This window comes from Acipenser ruthenus, chromosome 2 (assembly GCF_902713425.1).
Source record: "Acipenser ruthenus chromosome 2, fAciRut3.2 maternal haplotype, whole genome shotgun sequence".
Taxonomy (NCBI): domain Eukaryota; kingdom Metazoa; phylum Chordata; class Actinopteri; order Acipenseriformes; family Acipenseridae; genus Acipenser; species Acipenser ruthenus.
Window position 1 is genome coordinate 66859424 of NC_081190.1, and position 23994 is coordinate 66883417.

The following is a 23994-nucleotide window of genomic DNA, read 5'->3' on the forward strand; positions in this document are numbered from 1 at the left end:
TTTCTGATCCACCATGCAGCGGGGGAGAATAAGGGGAATCATCAGGAAACCAATTTTAAAGCCAACACTGACATTTGCTAAGTTGAGTTGCCACATGTGAAGTCCTATTGGGGGTGCTGTTTTATTCTGTAACTAGAGTGATTTCCATTTGATTTAATTAACGTAGCATTTATTGCAACTATTTAATGTGATTTATAGTGGGTTTCATTAATATAGCCTATATTCTGGACAGGTAGTTGTAAACAGCTCATTGGAGCATAATCATTGCAGGGGGCTGGTGGGGTTTTTGATTACTGGCAATAAGATCCTAAAACTGATGCATCATTGCTCTTGTACTGTCTATCCAAAGTATTATACGTAATCCTGGCCTTTTCTAAGTCTCATTAGCATGCAGACACCTGCCTGCAAGTATTTCATTTCACCTCCAGAGGTCTCCACTTACTCCAATGGAACAACACAGAACCTGAAGAACCATTAGAGACTGCAAGTTATTACATAGTTCCTATAAAATGTTATAGGAAATCAATATATTCTCAATATAAACTCAATATAAACTAAGCTTCCAATAGAAATTGTTTAATCTTCTTTTCAAATAAAATGTATGGAAGTAGGAAGAATAAACACTGTTGGTAATAATGGAATTCAAAGGCTTTAAATTGAAAATAATTACAAAACTGTGCATCCAGGAAAGCTCAGGGAGAACAGTAAATAAATATTATAAACTGTCAAATAACTATTCTGTGTGTATGTATGGATTCTTACGTATTTGTTCATTTAAAAATGAACTCATTTTAAACCTGAAAACTATTTTTAAAAATGAATATAGAGAAGCACATTTTAACTTTGAAGAAACCTGGTTAGGGTATTGTTATTCACTTATTGTTTTATTTTATTGATTGATTGATTGACAATACCAGAATCCGTGGGTGTATGGAAGCTGTCTGTGTGTCATTCGATCAATTTTAAATATAACTGAAGAAGTGCTTATTTGATTGTAAAGCAACTTGGTTATGCCATTCCTCAGGTCAAGTTATTGCATGAATCATAATCTGTCTGTGTGTCACTTTTGCCCTCGTCGGTGTATGCTGCAGGTGTTTTTTTCATGTTACAGATCGATTTTGTAATCACTGACATAGTTCATTTGTATTATTTTCTGTATTTTAATAATGTTTAACTTTTCGGGGAATTTCAGTAAAATTGAACACCGATTATTGTGAACAGCAACTTTTAAGACAGAAAGCAAGTCAAATGTAAATATGACTTTGTCCCGAGCGATATATTCAATCGTCATCGGACCACTAACACTTATTGACTGTCAGATTATTTTCAGGATCCATGAATTCCTGGCAAATAGAACCTATTTTGTCTGTACAAATACTACTCGTCCTAAATACCGCATCATGTCTACATACAAACAAGTCGAGTAAATATCAGAATTTGAGGAACAAATAGCTAAAAAAATAAATAAACAAAAACTTTATAATAAGGCATTTACACAAGGCAGCAGGTTGTGGGGTCCTTTGGATGTTTGGGTCCTTTCGTGACGTTTGTTTTAGGGTTGTTTTTTTTTTTTAACCAGCTGATTTAGGGGAGAGGAAGCAAAATATATCTGTTTATAACAAAAATATAATTGCCAGTTTCTGTGTTTTCTTGGAAGCGTTCATAGATCCTGTAATGTCATGGTTTTCCTGGGTAAGTACCGATTCTCGGTCTACACAAGTTTAAGTTAAACGATGTGTGGTTACATTACTCGGACGGGCAATGATGGCCTGTTTTGTTTTACATCAGTCAGGTGAGTTTGCATTTCTGACTGTTTGAACTGTCACGTTAGAGGACCGGCGGTAGTACTGCATTTCCATGTAGACATCAGAGTGTTACATTTTATAAATTAAGTTAGTGATAAATACATGATTTTTAATCATTTTTGTTGGACGTTTTTTTTTTCTTTTGAATGCAAATCGGTAACATGTTATCTCGTGAAGCAGTCAAAATGGAAATTTGTAAATGATTCAAATTACTCTAATTATAAATAAATAAAATGACTCACTAAAGTGCACTTAATAGAAACAAATAAAAACACTAGTTAGCTAAGGGTAAGTATATTTGTGTACCTAGGGCCGTGTTTTAAGTGTGATAATTACATATTTTGAATACCTTCAAGATCAGGAGATTTGTTTTGTTCTAAATATTTTCTTTTTTTCTTCGAGTGGTCCATGTACTATTCCAGTTAGGTTAAAGGTTTATTTCACTCTAATTTCTAATGCACTGTATTAACCCATGTCATCCCTTAACGTGAGATTTAGGTCCATGACTATTGAGGCTACTATCTTTTCTTATCTAGTGTGATCACCAAATTTCCATAGTTTACTGTTCACTTTTCTGCTACTATGTTTTAAAAATGAGTGTTTTGCCATAATGTATGTCTGTATTATCACCTAAAATGGTCAGATTAGTTTGGAGTTAACAGTACAAAAATATGCAAGGCCACCCCTGCTGTGTAATCTGATTCAGGCTTTTAAAGTTATAATTATAGAATTGTCATGGACCAAGCTTATACTTCTATATATGCCAAGAGAGTACTAGGTAGTGGAGTTTCAATGACCGACAATCAGTTAGGAAGTAAGTGTAATGTGTAAAACATATTTGATTCATAGACAAATGCATAAAAAACAATAATAATTAAGCCTACCACTATTGATTGTTCAACGCATGTTGGAACATAAACCATATGTTGATGGTAAATCTTATTAAGAGTCAGAATGGTTTGAGGTGTAATTTCATAGTTCGTGGTGCCTTTTTTGAAAGTTAAGGTCAATATAGCCTCTTAAAATCAGTCTCTGTCAAGGCAGGTTTTCATTCTCCACCTTCTTTTTGAGCTATTCATTCATAGTGCATTGCTAATCAGCTCTTAGTATGATTTTTTAATTCCTGACCCCACAGTCCCCATAATCTCTGATCTATTGGCAAGTTTCAAGGTACACTCAAAATGGTTTACTGACTTGTTGGTAGTAGTCAAAATAATGATTTTCAAGCTGCTTGTGGTGTTTATAAAAGCCATGGCATAAAGACTGTTTCTAACTTCATGGTCTGTTGTGCTGCCAACTTCATGTAATAGAATACTGGGGTGACAGGTCTTTTCAGTATTCAATGTAAATAGTGGCAGATCTAAATAACTAATGTTTAGATTAAATTAGGGAGACATATTACCAAGGGGAAGCAACACAAACATGTCCATGTGAGTCTCTTTTAGTATGTTTCTGTTTGTAAAACTACATATTGTAAATGCCATGAAGATTTTATTTTATTTATTTAAATTACTACTACTATTTTAATCTGTCTCTGTTTAAATGAAATAAAAAATTCCTTGGAGTTAACGTGTGGAATGCATCCTCATTCAGTATTTCATTTTCTCCTTTTCCAGATTTTGCTGTTTTTCTACAGTTGTCAGTTGCGGTGCTTTAGACACTCACCATGGATAAGATCTTAGAAGCCCTGATCGGCTCATCCCACCCTCTGCACGTGAAGAGGGCTATTGTGAAGAAGGTGGTGGAGGCGGCAGAGAAGGCCGTCAGTGAGGTGCAGTGCCAGGCACTCTACCAGCTCACGACTCGCCTCATCCTGCTTGGGGAGGACTCCTTCCAGAGGCAGGTGGGCTACCAGGTGCTGGAGGCATACGCCCGCTACCACCGGGCAGAGTTTGAGCAGTTCTTCAGTAGGGACTTCATCCTGAGCCTCCTTCAGAATGGCTATGATCATGTGGACAGAAAGGACCTGATCATTATTGACTACATCCACAGTTGTTTGAGGCTTCTCATCAGCTGCCCTTCTGTGTTGGAGATCTTCAGCATCCTCCGAGTGGAGGTGCTGAGGATCATCTGTGAGCGGCCGGAGCCTCAGCTGTGTGCCCGGCTCAGCACCATGCTCTCAGATTTCATGCAGTGCATCCCCAAGGACAAGTCAGGGGGTCTATTCTGCCAGCAGTTGGTCAGGACTATTGGTTATTTCCACTGCTCAACTTCACAGGAGAATGAGCTTCGGGATTATGTTTCTCAGGTCACTAAAGTAAGCACTTTGCTCCAGAACATCTGGAAAGCTGAGCCTCCCACGCTGCTGCTCTCCCTGCAGGAAGTTTTTGCCATTATTTCTTCTACAGGTAAGAAAGCAGGGAGTGTTAAATTGCATTGACACTGCCTAAAATCACTATAAAAACTCAGTAACCAATTGACCAGAATGAGTTTCTACTTTTAACCCTTAGCGGTCCATTTATTCAGCGCGTCAGATCCAATTTATTTTCACACACGCTGTTTATTTTACACACGCTGTTTAAAAGTATTTTTTTTTTCACAGTGAAACAGGTTTAAAAGGCACTGCATATCAACAGGACACTCAGTACTGCATCTCCAGCCTCGCCCCACCCCTTATTTACTGTATTTTTCACATACCTCTTCATAGTCGTGATAAATCATCTCCTGATCACTCGTTTTATCACCAAACCCCTCAATAATGCGATCCAAGTTATTATTTTATTACTATAACATCTCAAAAAGCTCTGCAACTGTCTGTGATATTCTTTGAGAGCTGGATGTGGACACAGCTATCTTGTTTGTTTATGTCCGTGTTATCTCTGTGGTGCCGGGGCTATGTGTATTGCTCAGATCCGCCCCCCCCCCCCCCCCCCCCCCCCCCGCTTTTTTTTTTCCCCCCGACTTCTCTTGGCCAAAAATCAACTATAGAGACCTGTGCTTGACATCTTTTTGATGATGTCGGACAGGGTCTGACATAGGACTGCGAACGGTTAAAGTAGGCTTGCATTATCCAAAAAATGGAAGCGATTTACTTAAAATGTGGGCTTGAGAGAGTGGTGTTCACCAACAAAGTACAAAACTGTGTCAATTTAAGATAAAGGCACATTTTTTTAAAAGGAATTCAATAATTGCAATGGTATCACATTTCAATTTGCAGGTAGAAACAGTTATATACCTGGTTTTATAATGATTTCTCCATAATGTTTATTTGCCCATTTTATTCTAAGCAATCCTAAAGTAGATTTTTTTTATGTAATATTTAGTAGTCTGGTATCCTTGGTTTTGATTTAGTTCCGTAAGTTTAACAGCAGAGTTGTAATGACTCAAGTCAGTGACTCTACTAGAGTCTCTGCTCAAAAGACTGGACTCGAGTCATGCCCAAAAGTCTCCACTTGACTTGAGTCATAGTCTTTATGATAAAATAAATTACACAATCAGTTTAGTTTTCAATAACTGCAGCCCTTCTGATGCGTACAAGCCCTGCCTCTTTATGAGTGAGAGGAACATGTGACAACATAAGAGACAGAGAGAAGAGCATCAGCAGCATGGAAGGTAAATCTAGAGTACCTGCGCTCGTCAAGTTCACAAAAACTGTGGAGTAGACTGGGAGAGAAATAAACAGTCTGCCTCCTACCAACATGAGAAATGCCAAACTAAAATAAACTGTCTCTAAAATAATTTAAATTGTTTTTGGTCTTTTTATTATTATTTCTTCCCACTCAATACTTAATTTGGTGGGTCAATTAATAGATTTTTATTTACATAAGATTAAAACTTAAATGCGGTAGAAAAGGGGGTTAGTGTTTGTTCGGTTTAATGTATATTGATCTAACATTATACCATGTTTAAAAAAAAAAAAAATTGTTTTGGAAGTAGTTCAGGACAGACACCAATCACAAAATGTTTTAGTACAAATATTTATTGTAGAGAATGTAAAGTGTGTGATTTTACAGAGAAGTATGTTGTATATACACATTAATTTGGCATCAAACCTAACTTGGTTTGAGGGCTCGCTGCCTGGACGTTTGGACGAGGCGGAGACCCCCATTGACAAAGCCTAGAAATTGTTTTTAAGAAAGGTGGCGATGGGGAGGTGGTGGGTTACGATGAAATCAAAACACAAGTGAGAGGTAAGTGACGAGGGTATTTATAATGATAACAATCTTAATTAGCTAATGTGTAGATTGAATGATTAATTAGCTAATGTGTAAATTGAATGATGTGGTGACGCGAAGATTGGTGTCTGACCCTCCTCCCAAACTAGTTATTACGAACACCAATTATTATTATTATTATTATTTATTTCTTAGCAGACGCCCTTATCCAGGGCGACTTACAATTGTTACAACATATCACATTATACATTATTTCACATTATACAGATATCACATTATTTTCCATACAATTACCCATTTATACAGTTGGGTTTTTACTGGAGCAATCTAGGTAAAGTACCTTGCTCAAGGGTACAACAGCAGTGTCTCCCACTGGGGATTGAACCCACAACCCTCCGGTCAAGAGTCCAGAGCCCTAACCACTGCTCCACACTGCTGCCCAATCACAAAATGTTTTAGTACAAATATTTATTGTGGAGAATGCAGAGTATGCGATTTTACAGAGAAGTATGTTGTATATAAACATTAATTTGGCATCAAACCTAGGTTTGAGGGCTCGCTGCCTGGCCGACTGGATGAGGCAGAGACCCCAAAAAAGAACATGTCGGGCTCGGTGCCACGATTAGTATTCAATATAGCCCACTTGAACGTTTAGCCAACCTTTAACAAATGATCATCAGCGCAGCGCAGAGGAGAGGAAAACAAAACCTGTTTTGGGGAAATAAACCTCTGGGAATCCATGACTGATCCATTGCCACTCCTCTGGGCAGGCTGCTAACCCTTAAGAGCACATCACAATTTTTAAAGCAATTCCAGGATGACCAGTACGTTTGCAGTGAGCGGGGAGCGATGCTGAGAAGAGTTCTTTCTTGAGCCTTCAGAACCAGGGAATGCAGCGGGTGGCTCACAGGAATGTCGGGTCTGAAAAGGGAGGAATGTGAGTTGGCAGGAGGTCAGCTTCAGGAGCTAATGCTCTGAATCTCTGTATTTGGAAACAAGAAAGATAATTGATAATTAAAAGATAATTACATTCAGTTGGCCGGGAATGTGTTGAGCTCTGAGAATGAACTGCTGAGTAACAGATAACCAGGTGATCCTTCTGAATATTCTCATTATATGGTGGGAGGATGAACAACCTTTGTTAATGATTTGGACTGTAGCTGAAATATCTGAGTGGATAAGAATGGATTTTTTGGGCCCAGGAGGACCCCCAAAGGAACGCAGCTACTGCAACCGGATACATTTCGTACAATGACGAGGACTGCTCGGGTATAGGAATGGTTCTTCAGGCCATGGAGCAGAAAACCATTTTCCCCATCTAGTATCCTCCAAAGCAGAGAGAGGGAGCTGCATCTGTGAACAGTTGAATGTCTTCGGACAGCAGGAGACAGTCGTCGTAAAATAATATAATGCCGTTCCATTCTTTTAGTAGGAGTTCCACGCTGCAAAAAGAATCCAGGAGTATGACATCGTTTAGGAAATCAACGGAAGGGATCAAGAGAAGAAGGTAGGAGACGAAAGCGCTTCCTTGAGGAATTATCCTCATTGCGTAGTTTAAATGGCTTAGGAGGGACAGAAGATTGCGTTTGGTAGGAGGGGGACTGGACAGAAAAGTGGAAATAACAGATACAATACAATCTATTTATTTATTTTTTCCCGGGGAAGTGTGGCTGAAAAAGATTGGAAATCCAGGATGATGCCTAGAAATTCGATGGAAGTGAGAGGACACAAGGTATTTTCTGATGCTAGGGGGATGCCGAGATTTCAAGCTTGTTGGACGACAACAAGCTGAAAGTCTGGGATGGATCGCGGGAGCAGCCGCTCCTGACTGTGAAACAGCCTATGCATCCAGAATGCTCAGGAACAGCTGAATGAGCCTTTGATTGACAGGTGCTGTGGAGGTCCCGCCTTCGGTGTTTTCCGCATGTAGACGCGCTTTGTGGAGATGCAGTGTGTGTGGGGCGAGGTATTGTCAAGTCTGCTTATAATAAGCGGAATTGGGCTTGCTTTTTGAGTCCGGGCTGGAATTTGTATAAACACCCATACTGACATGGGTTGGGCATGTTTTGTCGTGAGACTTGGCAACATGGGGGGTGAGCTGGAAAGCGACGATCTGCACTGACGTCATAGCGCCTGCGACGGGAAGGATGCTGCAGAGTGGAGAGAAATAAATTAAACAAATTCTCCTTACATGCTATAGATTTGAATGGGATGTTGCTGCTACGAAGATAATGCTGGAGTCTGTCAGGAGTTGCGGAGGAACGAGTGGCCAGGTGGGAGCTATGGCGGCCAGGAGAGTGAGCCGGTTGTTGTGCTGGGCAACAGGGAAAAGGCAAGGGATCTGGTGATGGTCCTGGAGAAGCAGACATCTGGGCAGAGAAGTTTGGAGTGGTAAATACCGCCGACCGAAGTTATCGTGGAGTTGACCCGGAAAGGGCTGGTTGAGTGGATCTTGGCTCCGGGGAAACGGCAAACAGGTCATTATCTGACAAAATGGGGGGGGGGGGGGGGATTATTCATGTTAGTTCAACTCAGAGTTCGTCTTTGTCGTCCGGTTGGCTATTGTAAAATAGAACTGCAGAATTCTCCAGCCAGATTATCGTGAGACGCTGTCATTGAGCACAGAAAATAATTCCAGATTTACTGTTTGTGTACGTGTCCTTTCATTCAATATATGTTTCGCACTTCCCATGTGTTCTACAGTCATCTGTCTATGAGTGTACAGTCTTGCTGCATGAACTACAAAACAGCACATTACCATCGCCGTGAAATTTGTCCTTGCCAAACTCGTGGATCTGATCTTTAGGGATGATTGTTATTGTTTTCGGCATCTTTGAACAGCTCTGGATACTGACTGAAGTCTCATTCAACACTGAACTTGAATACTGGAATACTGGTTATTTTGTTTTATTAGACAGGTAGGTTTATGTAAATTTAAAGTAAGGTTGCCTGTGTTAATGTTTATATATGGTATGTGTATTGATTTGTTTATTATCAAACAAACAAAAAAAGCTTTGCATGTTTTTGCCCCTCCCCAAATGTAAAACAAAAAAATCTCTGACCATAGAAAATCAGATTGGTAGTGCGATATGAAAAGGCGGCCTAAAGTCTGCTTTGCGTTCATGCATATGTAAAGGCCGGCCCTGGTCTTGGATTGCAGGCCCTGGGCCACATCGAAACGGCTGCCTAAATCTAGGCCGGCCCTGGGATGCCTTTTCTTTTTTGGAGCATTCACATATGAGAAAATCGCAAGTGTGAATGGGGTCATACTTTGCTTTAAACTAAACTAAACATTTGCAACCACGCTAGAATATCTAAGTTTATGGAGAGACGTCAAGGCAGTACTGCACGCATTCACTGTATTTTCTCAGATAAAACTTTTCTGAAAAGCTGTTTGTCTTGTCTTCTTAACAGATCCGTCTTTTGAACCTTCCATTGCACTAGCAAGCCTCGTTCAGCACATCCCATTACAAATGATAACAGTCCTCATTAGGAGCCTTACTACAGACCAGAATGTAAAAGACGCCAATATGACTCGAGCACTGTGCAGGTAAGATATCCTGTATGCAGCCTCAATTCACTGACAAAGTTATGGTAGAATAATTTAAAATGAAATAAAAAAGCGATGTAAGAGATAAAACTCAGATTTTAAGCCATTTTAAGACAAGCAATAATAAAAACCAAGAAAGCAGGCTGCAATGAGCTGTTTGCTTTCAGAACAATTGAGCTGGATTCCTTTCTGTGGTTTAGTGTCTTTAAAAATAAATAAATGACTGTTGGTTATTTTATTTTATTTGCTTTCCTCCCCCCAGAATGATTGACTGGCTATCATGGCCTCTTGCTCAGCATGTTGAGACATGGGTGATTGCACTGCTAAAGGGACTGGCAGCTGTACAGAAGTTCACTATTCTTATTGATGTAACCCTACTCAAAATTGAGCTGGTATGTATTTCTGCAGGGAGAGAGTTGACTGCTGAAGAGGGCCAAGGGCATTTGTTATGCTGTTGGAGGGGTTGGATGATTTATTGTATCTGGAATGGGTATTGATTTTGAAATAGGTTAGATTCTCTAAGGAATGGGGTTTGTCTAATGCACATATTCGGGATGCATCCTCGAAACAGGCCTGCCCCCGATCCGAATTAAACATACCTCGTTGGAGATACCAATTATGACATAGTGTCATAGAATCTTTTTTGGAGGTGTTGTGTGCACAAGCGTAACCTCCACAAATAGGATTCTGTTCTGCTGTTTGTTACAGGTGACAGCTACTTAATCAGCTGGGTTCAACAGGTCACTAAAGTGAAGTTATTTTGAGCTGTCCTCCCCAGGGAGCTTGCTGGTTGTCAGTGGCTTTTGTAATTTGAGTGAACCACAAGCAGAATAGTGAGAAGATGGATTTATACTGAATGCAAGAATAAACACTCAACAGAAAGGGATGCACTAAGATCCTAATTATTCAAGGTGTAGGCTAGTAAGAATTTTACATGCAAAAGTTAGACTTTGTTTGGCTGTGTCCCTTCCCAGCAAAGGGCACACTGGCACTTGTACTATAGGTCATGATTTCAATCAATTAAACTATTGTTAGAGGATTATTTTATTGTATGTGTTCTTACCACATTTGTTTTAATTTCATCCGAGTAACTGATGTGACAATGTATCCAAAATATAACAACTATGCATTAATATATATTCTTTAGAGTGGTGTTTTAAAGAATCACATTTATAAAGAAAAAGTATCTGATTGCTTTTCATTGTATTGATATTTTGTTTAGGTTTTTAATCGTCTGTGGTACCCAATAGTGAGGCAAGGTGCTTTGACTGTTCTTTCTCACATGCTCCTCAGTTTCCAGCATTCCCCAGAGGCATTCCACTTGGTAAGTCCATCCATTACACTGACAGTACCAGGCGGAACTGAGAACTGTGAACCAGAATATCCAGGATTTCAATCCCTGCTCTTAAACAAATTGACTGTGTCAGATGGGGGCAAGTTACACAGGGTACAAACAGAATCCCAATAGAAATGTTTGTATATTGCGCTTTCCCATGTAGGTATTTTAAAGGATCTTAGTCTGTTATGTCCATTCGACTTCTTCCTCACAGGAAAGAATTATCCTTGACCTTTGCAAATGATTCACTTGTCAGTAAGACCATTTCCATTCCTTCAAGTGTGTGAGAAACACTGATCACCATGAGTAGATAGCCAGAGATACCAACACATTCCACTCTGCTGTAAAATAGTAAGAACGGTAATGATTATTATAATATTAATAATGAATCATGGTCCTAGGATAGCTGTGATGAAATGGCATTTAGATGTTTATTTTTTCCTCTGTTTTTATATGTGTGTTGGGGCTTACTTTTTGTTTTCATTTGTTAGAAAAAACCTTTTTCCTAAGGTTAAGTTTTCTTTTTCTAGGCTCCCGAGTGTCGCATCCATTAAAAGCACTCGCTAGAGTGCAGGATGCGCTCTATAGCCTGGATGTTGCGAGTTCGAATCCAGGCTATTCCACAGCCGACCGTGGACGGGAGCTCCCAGGGGGCGACGCTCAATTGGCCGAGCGTCGCCTGGGGGGAGGGAGGGTTATGTCGGCCAGGGTTTCCTCGGCTCACCGCGCACCAGCTACCCCTGTAGACTGACCGGGCGCCTGCGGGCTTGCCTGTAAGCTGCCCAGAGCTGTGTTGTCCTCCGACGCTGTAGCTCTGAGGCAGCTGCACAGTGAGTCTGCAGAGTGTAAAGAAGCGGGCGGCTGACGGCACACGCTTCGGAGGACAGCGTGTGTTCATCTTTTTCTTTTTCTGGTTTTGCAGGTGGTGCCACACATCGTGCACCTGGTTCAGTCTCTAAAAAGCGATGGACTTCCCAATAGCAAAGCCTTCCTTGTACAATTTACTGAGCTCATACTCTGTATGATGTATCAGTTCTCTGGATTTCCTGACCTCTATGAGAGTATCCTGGAAGCCATAAAGGTAAGAACTAACTGTAGCAGTAAGAAAACTAATTTTTACGTTGTTTACAGTGAAAAAAGACATCATGCTTGTATGAGAAAGTGAACACTGATCTACTACTAGAAAAGCACTATAGGTTGAACCCCCTAAAGCTTCACAATAGAAGCTCCTCTGTTGTTTTCTACTGTTGTATGAAACAAAATTGTTTTCTTTGGGCAGTAACTCTACCTAACAAAACAGCTAAAGGAAAACCACAGGTGATTTTTTATAAATCCTGATGCCAAAACAAATCAATAATATTTTCAAAAAGAAGTAAATCGAAACATGGTTATATGTAACAGATACATGTAACAATATGTAATTTTAAAAATGTTTTAGATTATTCAAGTAGAATGGCTAAACCATAAATTATTGAACCTTCTGGGCCAAAGTGTTTAAAATCTACTTTAACTGAGTTTATAGTGCTTCATTTATAAGCTACCATAAAGACTAAATTTCAGCTAAAAGCCTTCAGCAATTAGTAGCATAGCATGTCAATTCCATTATGTTTTAAGTTTTAATACATGTACTGTATTTTAATATTGAATATCACAATTATTGTAGTGCACTGTTACATTTTTAACAGATTCTTATTTTACTTTGCAGTAAGAGGGTAGCTGTATTATGCATATATATGAAACTGCAGTTGCTAGACACTTTCATTTTAATTTTGCAGGAGTTGCCCAAACCCAGCGAGGACAAGATCAAACTTATTTTGAATCAAAGTGCCTGGACATCACAGTCCAATTCCTTGGCTTCTGGTCTTTTGAGGCTCACAGGGAAATCAGAAACTGGCAAGACAGGCCTGATAAACCTTGGGAATACTTGTTATATGAATAGCATCATTCAGACTCTCTTTATGGCCACAGAGTAAGTATATCCCACTGGGAATGCACAATGGAGCATACATAAATCACACTTTAAAATTGCGATAACCTTTCTTTAGCACCTTTTATTGAGAGTATCGGAATCTAGGGGCTATATGAAGGCACCTGTCTGTCTAACACTCTACTTGTACAAAGCAGTTTATTTTCAGTTTTGATAGTATCAGAATAGAAGTTACAATGTATGGAGGCATCTCTCCATCTTTCAGTGTGTCGAACATATACTGAGCATCAAAAGAAACATAACACTTATATCTGAGCGTCAAAAGAAATGTATCACTTATATTTGGATAAAATTCACTAGATGTGATCGAAAAATGACAAACTGTTTTAGAGCAGACTTTTTGTTGTCCTGATTTAACAATTGACATCACGAAGATGCTGCAAAATGATCTGTTAATCTTGGGCAGGTGTTGTGATTCTTGGTCTCCTAGTTCGTGGCCCGTCATTGACAGAGTGTGTCTGGTTATACCGTCTCGCCAGGTTTGAAATTGCTGGCTGTGAGCGCCCACGACGGCAAGCCACAGTATGTTGCCCTAGTCCAGCCTCCAACAAGCCGATTGCACGAAGGCACTGCACTGTTGACAGACGTGGCATATTGTTTTTTGGGTTTTTTTTCTGTGATTTTCTTTATTGCTTGCAATTCAACAGCTGAAATCACTCCATATCCAGTGTCCAGTTGACTGTCTCAATAATTAGGTGGTTTAAGTGCATGTGCTTCAGTCATAGTCACTCAAGCATGTCATGGTCAAGGATGAATGATCGAGTGATTAAAAAGAAACCAAAAACATTTTGTCAATGTCTATCGTTTATATACCTTATTTTCGAAAATAAATGTGTTATAATAGTGATAAGTTTCTTTTGATGCTCGGTATATGTTTGTACATATGCATACTGATGTAAGTCATGGTGGCTTACTTTTTCATGATAGTGATAGCTCCTAATATACTTTTAAAACAAATCTGTATAAAAGTTCTTATGTGTTTCAACTACTTGCCTGCCTTGACTTCCATTATTTTATTATTTATGTTTGTTTTTGTTTTTTTTTATATACAGTTTTAGGCGATCTGTTTTATCTCTAAATCTCAATGGATCATATACATTAATGAAAAGACTTCAGCTCCTATTTGCATTCTTGGCTCACACTCAGGTTTGTTTTTATATTACATTGCAGTGCTTTTAAGCTGTTGTCACATTTTGTATTGTTATTATATGTTGAGGGCAAAAACTAAAAGAATACACATGGATGCTGTGTTCTGGCTAGTTTTTTAAATTATTTTAAAGAAATGTTTACTGTAAACAAGCACAAACTTTTTTTTATTATTATTATTTTTTTTAAATGTACATTTTTTATATACAGGAAGCTAAAATGCCAAAAGTCAAAAGCTTTCATTGCATTAAAAATGAAACAAAATATATTAGCTTAGCTTTTGACTTGGAACTTTCCCAGATCAAAAGAAGCTTACAGTATTAATCACATATTTCCGCAATTGAATGAAGTGTTATTTAACTTGGTGTGCAAGCTTTAGTTGAGATTCTTACATTTTTATATAATTATTTCTCACTTCAGAGAGCAGCATATGCACCCCGGAATTTCTTTGAAGCATCAAGACCCCCATGGTTCACCCCTGGGACTCAGCAGGACTGCTCTGAATACCTACGATTCTTGTTAGACAGGTACTGGATTAAATTACACTAAGTAAAGCAATTTTAATTTTACAATTCCACTTGTAATGATGTTTGCCCTTCCAGTGTGTGTTTTTTTTTTAATGCAAATTACTTTGTTTACTTAACTGTACTGTTGAATTTTTGTGCTCATTTGTTTACTGATTTTTATTGAGGTTTACATTTATTGAGTTTAACATTGTATCTTATTGTTATGGCATGTTGAAAGTAATATTTACTTTTAGTATTGCTCTGATGGTGAAAATGGTGAAGGTGTTTTTTTTAGTCATACTAACTTTCAAGACCACTGTAGTCTTCTACCCCCCCCCCCCCCCACACACACACACATATTTCAAAATTGATTTCATGAGTGTATTCATAAATAATGTACAACTAATTCGTTTTTGATACCTATAGTGTTACAGGATTTAATTTTTATGTTCGTAGGTTTCACTATTTTTTGTTTTTTTGTTTTTTCAATTAAGATTGGATGAAGAAGAGAAGACCATTAGGGCTTTTAAGCTGGAGAAGACTAACCCCAGTCCAGATTCTGATAGTTCCTATAGTGACACTAATGGCGTTGTACAAGATGCCCCAGGTATGGACTGTCCCTCTGCAGAGCCCCCTGTAGAAAAAGGTGACAAGAAGACACTCATAGAAAAAATGTTTGGGGGTAAACTGTCTACATCTATACGTTGCATGGAATGCAATAGTATTTCTCAGAAGTTAGAGCCTTTTACTGACCTCTCTCTAGCTTTTCGTCCTTTGGCTAAAACTCAGCAGCCGGAGCTTTCATATTCACCTTCTGCACCAGAAAATGAATGCAGCAGCATGTCAAGTGGGAGCACCCCCTGGTCCGACAAATCCCCGATCCTGGTTCAAGCTGCAGAGCCTGCGGGCGGAAACAATGGGTCAACTGCGTCGGTTTCCTCTGCCCTGCAGAAACATGTGGCGACTAATGGTAATACCTTTGAACCTGAGAAACAGGATGGCGGTCTCCCCCCATCTGTACCAGATTTAATAAATTACTTCTTGGAACCTGAGATTCTTGACGAGGACAACAAATACTACTGTGAGAAATGTGCCTCGCTGCAGAACGCTGTGAAAACTATGCATGTTGTTGATGATCCAGAATACCTCATTCTTACCCTCCTGCGCTTCTCGTATGACGCCAAGAGCCACGTGCGCCGCAAGATTCTAGACAACGTGGTAATTCCGCACTACCTACAGCTTCCTGTTCATCACAGGACAGCTAAGAGCACTGCTAGTTCTATGTCTGGAAGCAGGAGCTCTTCACCTCTGCAGGTGGACTCGCCAGAGAGTGAGGAGAACCTGGCGAAGAAACTTAAACCTTCTGGGAAAGAGGAGGAGGTGGAGGTGGAGGTGGAAGTGGAGGAGGAGGTAGAGGAAATGACGATGGGAGCCCAGTCAGTAACCTACGTTCTTAGCTCTGTGGTCATGCATTCCGGCATGTCCTCCGAAAGTGGACACTACTATTCCTATGGTAGGAACGTCACCAGCCCAGATTCCTGCGTGCCACCCAGTCTGTGCTGTCAGGCAGGGGAAATTCAGGATTCCACATGTCACCTAAACTCAAACGGTACAGTCTCCTCGAGCCCGGCTACCACAAGCTACACGTGCACCTCGGTGGCCAAACAGGACCGTGATGTAGGACAGCCTGCCAGGGACTGGTTCCTGTTCAATGACAGCAGAGTGACCTTTACCTCTTTCCAGTCGGTGCAGAACGTCACCTGCAGATTCCCAAAGGACACAGCTTATGTTCTTTTCTACAAAAAGCAAGACCCCAGAAAAGGTGTAAATGGCAGCACCATAAATGGCATGAGGTTAAATGCTGAGCCACCGCTGCAGAAAGAGTTGATGGATGCTATAACAAAAGACAACAAGCTTTATTTACAGGTGAGTCCCTTATTTGTATTGACTAATTTACACTGAGAAACACATCTTGGATTCTTGCCCAGCTAGCTTAAACTGTTTGCAAGAGGGAAACTAGGACTATTCTGACTGGCTCACGACCATTACCTGCAAACATTGTGGAGGTCGGATTTAGAGGTTGTAAATTTCTGTGACAAGAAGACTCCAGGTTTTCAGTGCACATTGTTATACTTCTTTTTAAATTGTGATGAAACTTGGCATTTGTATCAGATTGTAAGGTTAGATTGAGGTGTCTATGTCTGTACATCTGTCAGTCTGCATGTCACACTTACATTTTATGTGTCTTGAGCAGTTATTCCAAACACTGTAAATCATCATTTTAATATACTTTACCAGATACCAACACCTCATTTGCATACATAATGACATTTAGGTACTAAATACCTCTTATCCAGTTTCCATTAAACAATTCATATTGTTGATCATCAACTTTTTCGTCATAATGATAGTTCTAATTTAATTTAAGCTGTGGTGGGGGTTGTTTTTTTACTGACACTTCATAAATTTGGGGAAGCAAATGGCCAATAATAACTTCTATACCTCCTATTAAGACTTCATTTTTAACTAATTAGTTTCATTTCAATAGCAGCCATTGCCAAACATTGTGGAGGTGGTTTAGCCAAGTGGGCCACAGGGCAATATGATTTACATAATTGTTCAGTGCTGGGCAAAATAAATTATGTATCATGTAATTAGGCCAATTGCTTTTCTAATCTGGTGCCATGGGAAGTATTAGCCTCTGATCTCATCAAAGGATTTGGTTACCTTCTGAATATTTCATTATATTATTCTGGTACTTTGCATGTACTAAGATCAATGAATGTGTTGTATTTAGACAGTCAAGCATTTAACAGTAGTGTTTTCGTGTACCTGTTTATACAATTAATAAGCTTTCCTGAACCTAGTCTACATTTTATAACCACCATTGCTGATTTTTGGTTTTAACCGATTAAAAACCGATAAAACACCCCCGATTTAAAAAAAAAAAAAAAAAAAAAAAAAAAAGAAATCGGTGAATAGCCAATAAACACCGGAAAAACAGTGGAAATGGTTCATCATTTCACATTGACTTCACCCCTTTCCCATTTAAAAAAAGAAAACCTACTACAGTACAAATAAAAAAAAAAAAAATTCCCAGCACGGCTGGGCAATGTCCCACGTTCCTGCCTTGTATCTGTCATTGATTCGTTCTGAATACTATAAACCCGCCCCAACTACTGAGTGATAGCACAGTCCTACATTTCTATAGGTGGCTCCGCTTGCAAGATTTAAAACGAGATTACAATTAGGAATGGAGGATTGTTAGAAGGATTTAAAGCTGTATTACAGTTAAGATACAGATGATTTAAAACCGAATTGCACATTTTGGCGAAATGTAAAAAAAATGCCTACACTCAAAAACCCCAGAAGAATGTGTCCATGACCATAAGGATTTCGTTGTGGAAGATGGCAAAGGAAAGAAGGTACAACTTAAATGTGCAAGTACTGTCGAGTTACTTACTATCATGTGCTGACAGAAAAAAAAAAAACACTCAAGCATTTTGGAAAGTAACCAAAAACACTAATTTCATACAGTAGCAAAAACGAAAGCCCTGAAAAAACAATTTATATAAAACTCGAAATCGCTAAAAATAAACACCGAAAAATAAAATGAATAAACACTGAAAAACAGAAGCCCTATTTGTAATTGAACTTGGTATAACGTTTTCAAGTTTCAAGCCTAGAAAAAAAAAAAGACCAGTTAGAATGAGATGCTGTTTAGTTTAGTTTAGATATCTTTTTTTTTTTTTTGGTCAATGCAAAATACAAAGAAAGAAAAGCATGTTTCAAAACCAGTTTTTTCTACAGAACCTATATACACAGAACACATCACGGTTTAATAATTTGAAGCATGATAATGTTAAATACAGCTTCATTTTTTTATTTTGTTTTAAATGAGCAAGTAGGCCTAGTTTTCAGTTTGACCTTAGGACTCTCATCATTTCACAAACAGTGGTGTGCTTTTGTAGTTCTACTCACAACCTATATGTCAAAGATTACACCCAAATCATTCCAGAACCCTAGTGGGAGATTTCAGTTTTGACCCTTTAGAATCACTGAAAGGCTTTATTTTGTGGATAGAAAACTGCCCACACTGAATGCAATCAAAAAAGGAAAAGAGCTAAGAGCAATAGTAGTAGTCTACTGTAGTAAGTAAATGAGTGTCTATAGGCATTCATGTTGTTTTATTACAATACATCCATCCGTTAAACTAGATATTGGCACCATTTGTATAATCATTGTTTTTATTTTACTATAAAAAGATAGCAAATACACATTCAACATGGCTTCTAAAAATTAAGCAAATAACCCAAAAAATGTAGGGCCCTGGTAATAGGAACTCCACGTTCTTGTTGTATTTTAATTTAATACCAATGTTTTTTAACTAATGAACTGGGGAATATTTAAGAAATAATATTATGGTCTGTAGAAATGGCATTTGTGCTTTAATATTTAAGTCCTCATATCATTTCTCAAAAGCAATGTCTTTTTTTTTTATATCCCATATAATCACATACACTTTAATTAAGAATTTTGTAATTAACTACAAATGACATGAAAACATGTCTAAATAAACCAGTTAAACATGGACCTACTGTTTCTCATCACTAGCAAATAAACATGCCTTTTTTTATTTAAGAATTATTTGTAGTTTTTCATATCAAAATAAATAAACTTCTGACCTTCACAATTTTTCACTGGTGCCCAAAGAAGAACCTTATTTACAAATTCAGGGCATACTTGTTACTTTGGTAGTGAGGGACAACCCAGCTGAATGTTTGTTTAAAGTTAGGAAGCAAAAAAAACAGGTCTGTATTGAAACTGTGCTAACAATTTCAGATGTAGTTTCTCATTTTTATACCTATGGTATGGCTTTCATATTATGTTATACATGGATCCGAAAACTCTTCTTTGTATGAATACATGTATAGCATGTGGTGATTTTATTTTATAGTTCTACAGACAAGCGCGGCTACAGATTTAAGCGTGGCTGGTCAGGTTGTTGCTGATACACTTAATACTGAAGGGATATTTACAGTAAAGTCCATACAGAATGGGCTAGTCATCACTTTTCCTAGTGCAGCACCTACGAACTTCAAAGGCTGTACAAACTAATGTTTCTCCAATTGGTGCCAACTTTTAATTAATTTTTTTATTTTAAAACTGCCGAATTTTCAGTTTCTAATAAGGCAATTGGTGATCACTTGATTTTGCTGATACAGATATGTGCATTGTTGCTGGAGTGGGTGGGATGATGGTAGTAGTTTTTGTGGAAGTGTACTTTTTCTTCTGTCTGTATAATTACAGAAAAATGCAGCTGCTGGCAAGCTTATAGAAAGTGAACAATTAATTATGTTTACACTGCTGCATTTTTTTGTAATTGTACAGATTTCATAGCGGTGTGTCCAATATAATCATTTATAGAAAAGTTTAAAAAAAATAAAAATAAATCAATGTAAGTTTCGTGATTTAATTTGAGACCTGGAGTGCTTGTTACTTCACTAGGTGGCAGTGTTTGACAAACTATCCTTGAACAGGTTCAGCTTTTTAGAAGTACTGTTCTGATACTGTGACTTGCATTAAACTAAAAGTGAGTTGTTTATCCAGGTAGCACCTTCCTAATGTCTTCAGTTTGTTCCCCATTTTAGCTCTTACCCCTGCTTGCTAAATATCATGATTACTCTGAATAGATCATTGTCTCGAACTAGTCCAAAAATAGTCACTCATATTATCAATTTACAACTAAAAGCAAAATACCTTCTATAAACTGGTCTTGTGAAAACTGTAAAATAGCCTCCTCATTATACCATCCTGTATTCATAAGCTTTAGATCAGTGGTTCCCAACCTGTGGTCCGTGAGTAAACTCCAGGTTGTCCGCAAACAACTATTACAGCGCTATATTACAGCTCTGTTTAATGCAGTACCAAGCATTGCCTTCAAAGCCGCCATTTACTGAAACAGCTTTCTAATTTGAAACAAATGCTAACTAAATAACTTACACATTATGTAGGCACATTTGTCTTATCAAAATGACAGACTTTTTTTTTTTTTAGCCTGCATTATTTAAAAAAACAAATTTACATCTAGCATTCACGTAAATGCACTGCTTTCTAATCTGTGCTCATTCTACTGCCTGTGTTCATTGAATATGGCTGTCCTTTACACTCTGCTAGAAGTAGCGCACTGGATATAATATTCCTAACTCAATACAATATATTTTATTCAACAGTATATGTGCTACAGTATTTCCAGAGGTATAGGAATACAGTATACCATTTTTTCAATACGTTTTGGAGAGATTAGCTGCATATAGTAACATAAGTTAATGTGAAACAAAGAGGCTATATTTGTAGCTTGACTTGTGATCTATACCGTAGCGTGTGTGATCAATTTCAGCTCTGTGTTGTTATATGGGTTTTTTCAGACAGGTTTAATATCTAACAAGACTATATGCCAAAAGGAAATTCTATTAACACTACTCCTGGAAATAATGTGTACAGTCTGTTCTTGAAGCTGTCATATTTAACCAAAATGCTATAAATCCAATCAACCTGTGCGCCACCAATCCCGTTTCAGCCCACCAGAAGTGGCAACTAACATCCTGTAGACTCACCAATCATTTTTTAATTTTTCAAATTGCTTCCCACCCACCTCGTCTTCGTATTCCGGTGTGTTTTTCATATGTACATCAAGCGAAGTTGGCGACTCAGTGAGTGCAATGAGTTGCATTAGAAATGGACAGATTAATTTGCTACACAAGGTAACGTTTGTGGGGACCAGCACTGGTATTTACATTTACTGGATCCTAGGATGACCCAAGTCCCAGTGCATTATTTGTCAGGAGGTTTTGTCAAACAAAGCTCTTTAAACCTGCAAAATTGAGACACCATTTATCTACAAAACCATTCAGAATGTGAAAAAAATAAACAATTTTAAACAAAAGAAACTGGAAATTTGCCATCAGCAACTTCCAATGCTCAAAATGACAACATTCCTTGCTGACCTGGTAGCAAAGATTCATGCCCAGGAATCTGTTAGGTACGTTATATACATATTTCCTACATGTACTTATACATAGACACAGTTTATTAGTTTCAAATTGCTGAGGGAACCACCTGTATTAAATATTTACCTTAAAATGTCGCCTTCGCTAAAATTACATCTAACATTTTTTTTTAAAATCTTAAACCTACAGGAGCAAGAACTGAATGCCCGCACCAGAGCCCTCCAGGCTGCCTCAACCTCCTGTTCCTTCCGACCCAATGGCTTTGATGACAACGACCCCCCAGGGAGCTGTGGCCCGACAGGCGGGGGTGGGGGTGGAGGTGGGGCAGGGGGAGGGGGAGGAGGAGGAGGCGGTGGTGGATTCAACACCATCAGCAGATTGGTGTTCTGAGGCTGCTGCCACTTAGACAGATCTGCACTGCAGACCAGAAATCATCGACTAATAATTAAGTGCTGGCAGAATATCACTTGAATGAATCACAGGCTTTTTTCCCCAGACTTCATTCCCCTGTCTCCAAGTACACCTTCTGATGGAGCTGTACCTCTCACCAGACAGGTGGTAAAGTCCTTCACACTGTTTCTCCAACATTTAGCAACATAACAGGATCAACTTTAAAACATGTTTTGATATTTGTTAAACCAAAATGTTTTCTTAGTAATTCAACTGATGTAAACAGGGAAAGTGACACCAGGCATAATTTAATGCAATAATTTTATATATGGGTAGGCAATACAGTATTTGTCAGTAATCATGGCATAATTTGACTATGACCAAAGTATTTGCATGTTTAAAAAAAAAACCACAAGCTGATGTAAATAAGATTTTTGTCAAAAACACACAAAACTGAACAAAGTGCATGCTTGATGTTGTAGAATTACATTTCTAAAGATATACATTTTGGGGGATATTATTATTATTATTATTATTATTATTATTATTATTATTATTATTATTATTATTATTATTATTATTGAGAACTTAACTTATTTTCCTAATTAAGGGAACACAGTTCTTGTTTTTAAAAAAAAAAAAAAAAGAAAAAAGCTTGATGTGCCTTGTGATTATATAAGAAGACCAGACACTTGAGAGACTTTGAAAGAGTGGCCAAAAAATACAGTTGCTGTACAGAGTTAATATTTTGTAAGCAAAACTACTTTTCCCATCAGTAAATATTATTGGTGTTTTCCCCTTGTTGTTTTGGATTAACAAGATTATCTTTAGACATTTTTCCTGGTGCATTTCAATTTATTACTTTTTAAATGTGTTTTTGTGTTGTCAAAAAGTTTATGGTTGTGTCACACAGACTTAGAGGGCGCATGCCAACACTGTTTAGAAACCTGAGATTGTTATCATGGTTGTGCTTGAATTAAAAATGTAAAAAAGACAAATAACAATGAATTCAACATTTTTAAACTACTGCAGTACATTGGGGCTAGAGAGGCTAATGTCTCATACATAGAGGCAATGGAAGAGTACCCCCTTTCTAAGCTTCCAATACCTCTACAATTTAGAGTGCAGTCTTTAGTGTTTGGGAATCTATTTTATTTAAATGACTAACAGTACTTTAAAAGTGGATCATCTTAACAACATATTTAAATAAAATTATTAAATTATATAAAGTCTCTTTTTATTGACAATGAATCAATGGAAATGTTATGTCCTTGAATGGAAATGTTATGTTCGATGGCTGCCTGATGTGTGTGTGTGTGTGTGTGTGTGTGTATATATATATGAATAAATTATTATTTACGGATTCTGATGACCAAGCCAAGCTGTTAAACCCTCTTGCACTTGCCTGGATTTGGCTGGCGCCTGACCAGTAATAGTCTACGAAGTTTAATGAGGCAAACTAACCACATCCAACCCTTCTGGAGCACAAGAGCCAATGCAGCACTCCCTGTGGGTCCATAGCCAAGATCGGAAAGTTTGTACAAGAAGCAATCAAACAGGAGAGTAACTGGGAAATTTTAATAATGATCATGATTCAGAATAAATGAATGATTTTAGGGCCATATTTGTTGCAACCTCTTTTGTAATCATTAATGCAGAGATACCATTCCTCTTAAATCTTGCTGCCTGTGTCTTGGGGGGGCATTCGGCCATTGATATCAAGATGGCACATTGCAAGTATGTTCTGAAAAATGTTTTATTTGCCACTGTCATCCACTATTATATCTGCAATATCCATGCCTCTTGTCAGTACTGTACGTACTGTATTACTATTTAAGACTACTTTTGCTGGGGACACTTGGTGTGTTGTACATCAGGTGCCTAAAGGCCCTGAAGGCAAACATAAGGGCTAAATGTGCCAAACTGATTCCCTAACCTCTGCAGTAATGGTATCTGTTAACAATTGACCAGTGCTCAATTCAAACATTCTCTACATGAAATGGATTGGTGGTGTTTTCTCCTATGTATATTCACTTGCCTCTTGGCAGTTTGCAGGATTGAGCAAAACCACGAACTCAAAATAAGTGGACTGCACTTGCCCATATAAAAATAACTGTTCAGATATGGTACCAGACAGGCTAAAAACCTC

At 38.2% G+C, this 23994-nt stretch overlaps 1 protein-coding gene across 2 annotated transcripts; it reads left to right on the top strand.

Moving 5' to 3' along the window:
* The first annotated feature begins 1404 nt into the window (after nucleotides 1-1404).
* Nucleotides 1405-23079, top strand: LOC117409545 (ubiquitin carboxyl-terminal hydrolase 38-like). 2 transcript variants are annotated; one of them, XM_034015761.3, is made up of 11 exons: nucleotides 1405-1692; nucleotides 3422-4153; nucleotides 9335-9470; nucleotides 9733-9862; nucleotides 10693-10794; nucleotides 11729-11887; nucleotides 12582-12775; nucleotides 13846-13939; nucleotides 14360-14466; nucleotides 14940-16371; nucleotides 21645-23078. In XM_034015761.3, the coding sequence occupies exons 2-11, from the start codon at nucleotides 3472-3474 to the stop codon at nucleotides 21843-21845; spliced, it is 3237 nt and encodes a 1078-aa protein (XP_033871652.1). In that variant the 5' UTR covers nucleotides 1405-1692; nucleotides 3422-3471; the 3' UTR covers nucleotides 21846-23078. The 2 variants fall into 2 exon arrangements, with proteins under 2 accessions (XP_033871652.1, XP_033871653.1); XM_034015762.3 differs by having other exon boundaries at nucleotides 1689-1792; nucleotides 21645-23079.
* The last annotated feature ends 915 nt before the right edge of the window (nucleotides 23080-23994 follow it).